The sequence below is a fragment of the Myzus persicae genome, unplaced genomic scaffold (genome assembly GCF_001856785.1).
Source record: "Myzus persicae strain clone G006 unplaced genomic scaffold, MPER_G0061.0, whole genome shotgun sequence".
Taxonomy (NCBI): domain Eukaryota; kingdom Metazoa; phylum Arthropoda; class Insecta; order Hemiptera; family Aphididae; genus Myzus; species Myzus persicae.
Window position 1 is genome coordinate 1 of NW_019102716.1, and position 2,195 is coordinate 2,195.

General features: G+C 26.7%; 1 protein-coding gene across 1 annotated transcript; it reads left to right on the plus strand.

The window, feature by feature from the left end:
* Nucleotides 1–40: 40 nt before the first annotated feature.
* Nucleotides 41–986, plus strand: LOC111032999. The gene is made up of 3 exons (XM_022313525.1): nucleotides 41–259; nucleotides 540–604; nucleotides 704–986. The coding sequence occupies exons 1-3, from the start codon at nucleotides 124–126 to the stop codon at nucleotides 968–970; spliced, it is 468 nt and encodes a 155-aa protein (XP_022169217.1). The 5' UTR covers nucleotides 41–123; the 3' UTR covers nucleotides 971–986.
* Nucleotides 987–2,195: the final 1,209 nt, after the last annotated feature.

A 2,195-nucleotide genomic window follows, 5' to 3' on the forward strand; every position in this document is an offset into this window, starting at 1 on the left:
GCCTAGACAGTAGACACTATCACTATGATAGTATGAATGCACAATACGAATTGATTTCTTATTCCCATAATTTTGATTGCGTCGTGTACTCGCACATCGCATTGCTATAATTTAAAACATAAAATGATGAAAAAAAAACTAAAAGGTGGAGCTGAAAAGCTTCGTTTAAAAAAAATGATCAATGTCAAAGCTGTTGCCAATGACCCAAAACAAAAAAAAATTGAATTTGGATTGGATCGCTCTAACAAAGTATTCGTAGGTAAGTATAAAGAATTTAGTATACTATAGATTCTTATTTCAAGGTACTGATTCATTAATTACGTTTGTTATACATAACATCAAAGATTTTAATATTGAATTAATAATATTTAAATATAATATTTAATTGAATTGCAGATTAAATAATATCTAATAATCTATATTTACTAATCTGTAAATTAAAATGTTTAACGGGTTAACTGGATTCATTTTTCTTTCAATATAATTGGTATGTAAATATGTGATTACTTTTTAATATTATTTGTATTCTAAATATTTAGATGATTGTTCAACACAACAAAAACAACAAAGTTGCTCAGTTAAAACTGTAGAAAACAATCCTTCGGTGAGTAAACTTTTTTTAATGATATATTACTAGATAGGTATTCTTGTAATCTTGTTCGGTAAGATCTACCTTATACTTATTATGTTGTGTATAAATTAGATGTATTCAACTGCTAAAAATCAAACCGAGCAAAGTAGTGTATCCTGTTCGTTTTCGTTACCTGAGGTTGAGGAACATATTGCTGCAGAAAAAATATATTCATTTGTGATTCCCAAAAAAAGTTCTATTAATCAAAAAATGGATTTTATGAAACAACATCCTTGTCAACCAACTGTACTGCATAATGTTTCATGGTCTCTTTTCAAACTTTATAATAGAGAAGATCAGAGAGGTAAACCCATTTTGCGAAAATGGTTGACATTATGATTGCTTATACCCAACTATTGTCAGTGCTTTAGATTTTATTTGTTCGTCAAAAAAATTTGATCAAAAATCCATATATGAAGCAACTTCATTAAAAAATAAATTGTGTGAATTCCAAGTTATTTTAACAGCCCATTTATTTATTAAAGTTTTTGATTCAGCCGGACCAACATCATCATATTTGCAGTCCAGTAATTTAGATCTTTTGGCTGGTTGGTTAATGGTAGAAAATACAATTGATGAAATTGGAAAAATAAATTTTGATACAATTGTCGTTGAAGCAGAGAAATTCTCACAAAATATGAATGATAAATTTACAAATTTTGAATTGAATGATAGTATAGTTGTGGAAGATAAATTACCATTAATACGTTCTAGACATAAGAAGCGCAATTATGATGAAATGTGTTCAGATGAACATATTATAAATCCTATTAATAAGTTTAGAGTAGAAGTTTTTCAATGCACTATTGATCAATTGAGAAGCAGTTTTATTCAAAGATTTTCAAGCAATAGAGAAATTATAGCAGATATTCAGTATTTATTACCAAAAAATTTTCAATATGCAAAGGATAACAGTCTACCAGAATCAGCATTAAAAATTTTATCAAAATTATCATCAATAAACCATCAGAAATTAGTGTCTGAATTGAACCATTTCTCAAAAATATATGACAACATTGCAAAGCCTCTGAATTCAAATACTTCAAAAATGTATAATGATGATGATGATGATATGTTTCAAGATAATGAAGAATTTTTTCTAGACTGGGATAAAAATGATGAAATGAATTTAGAAGTTAAAGGTAAAATATATCAATATATACTGTTTTTATATTTTAGTTATATATGTTTAGTAAAAAATATGTTTGTCTTTTTTTATAGGGTGTGAAAAATCAAAAACTTCCAATAATAATCATAATACAAAATCATGCTTAATATGTCTACAAAAATTAATATACCAATTAAATATGCATTCACCTGCATATTGTAATTTGTATGCTGCAGTTGAATTTGTTTTAACACTCTCTGTTACACAGGTTAATTGTGAAAGAGCATTCAGTAAGCTTAAAATAATTAAAAATCGTTTACGCTCTTCATTAAATCAAGACCATCTTGAAGCATTCATGCTTATGTCAATAGAAAAAGATATATTAGATGCTATTGACTTCAAAGAAATACTAAATATACTAAAAAATTCTTCATCATTGATGAACCAGATGTTATC

Excerpts from the sequence above, each read along its gene's own strand:
- LOC111032999 (XM_022313525.1), top strand. The coding sequence starts at position 124 with ATGATGAAAAAAAAACTAAAAGGTGGAGCTGAAAAGCTTCGTTTAAAA. Across the intron at positions 260-539 it reads CTCTAACAAAGTATTCGTAG|ATGATTGTTCAACACAACAA; the intron begins GTAAGTATAAAG and ends CTAAATATTTAG. Across the intron at positions 605-703 it reads CTGTAGAAAACAATCCTTCG|ATGTATTCAACTGCTAAAAA; the intron begins GTGAGTAAACTT and ends TGTATAAATTAG.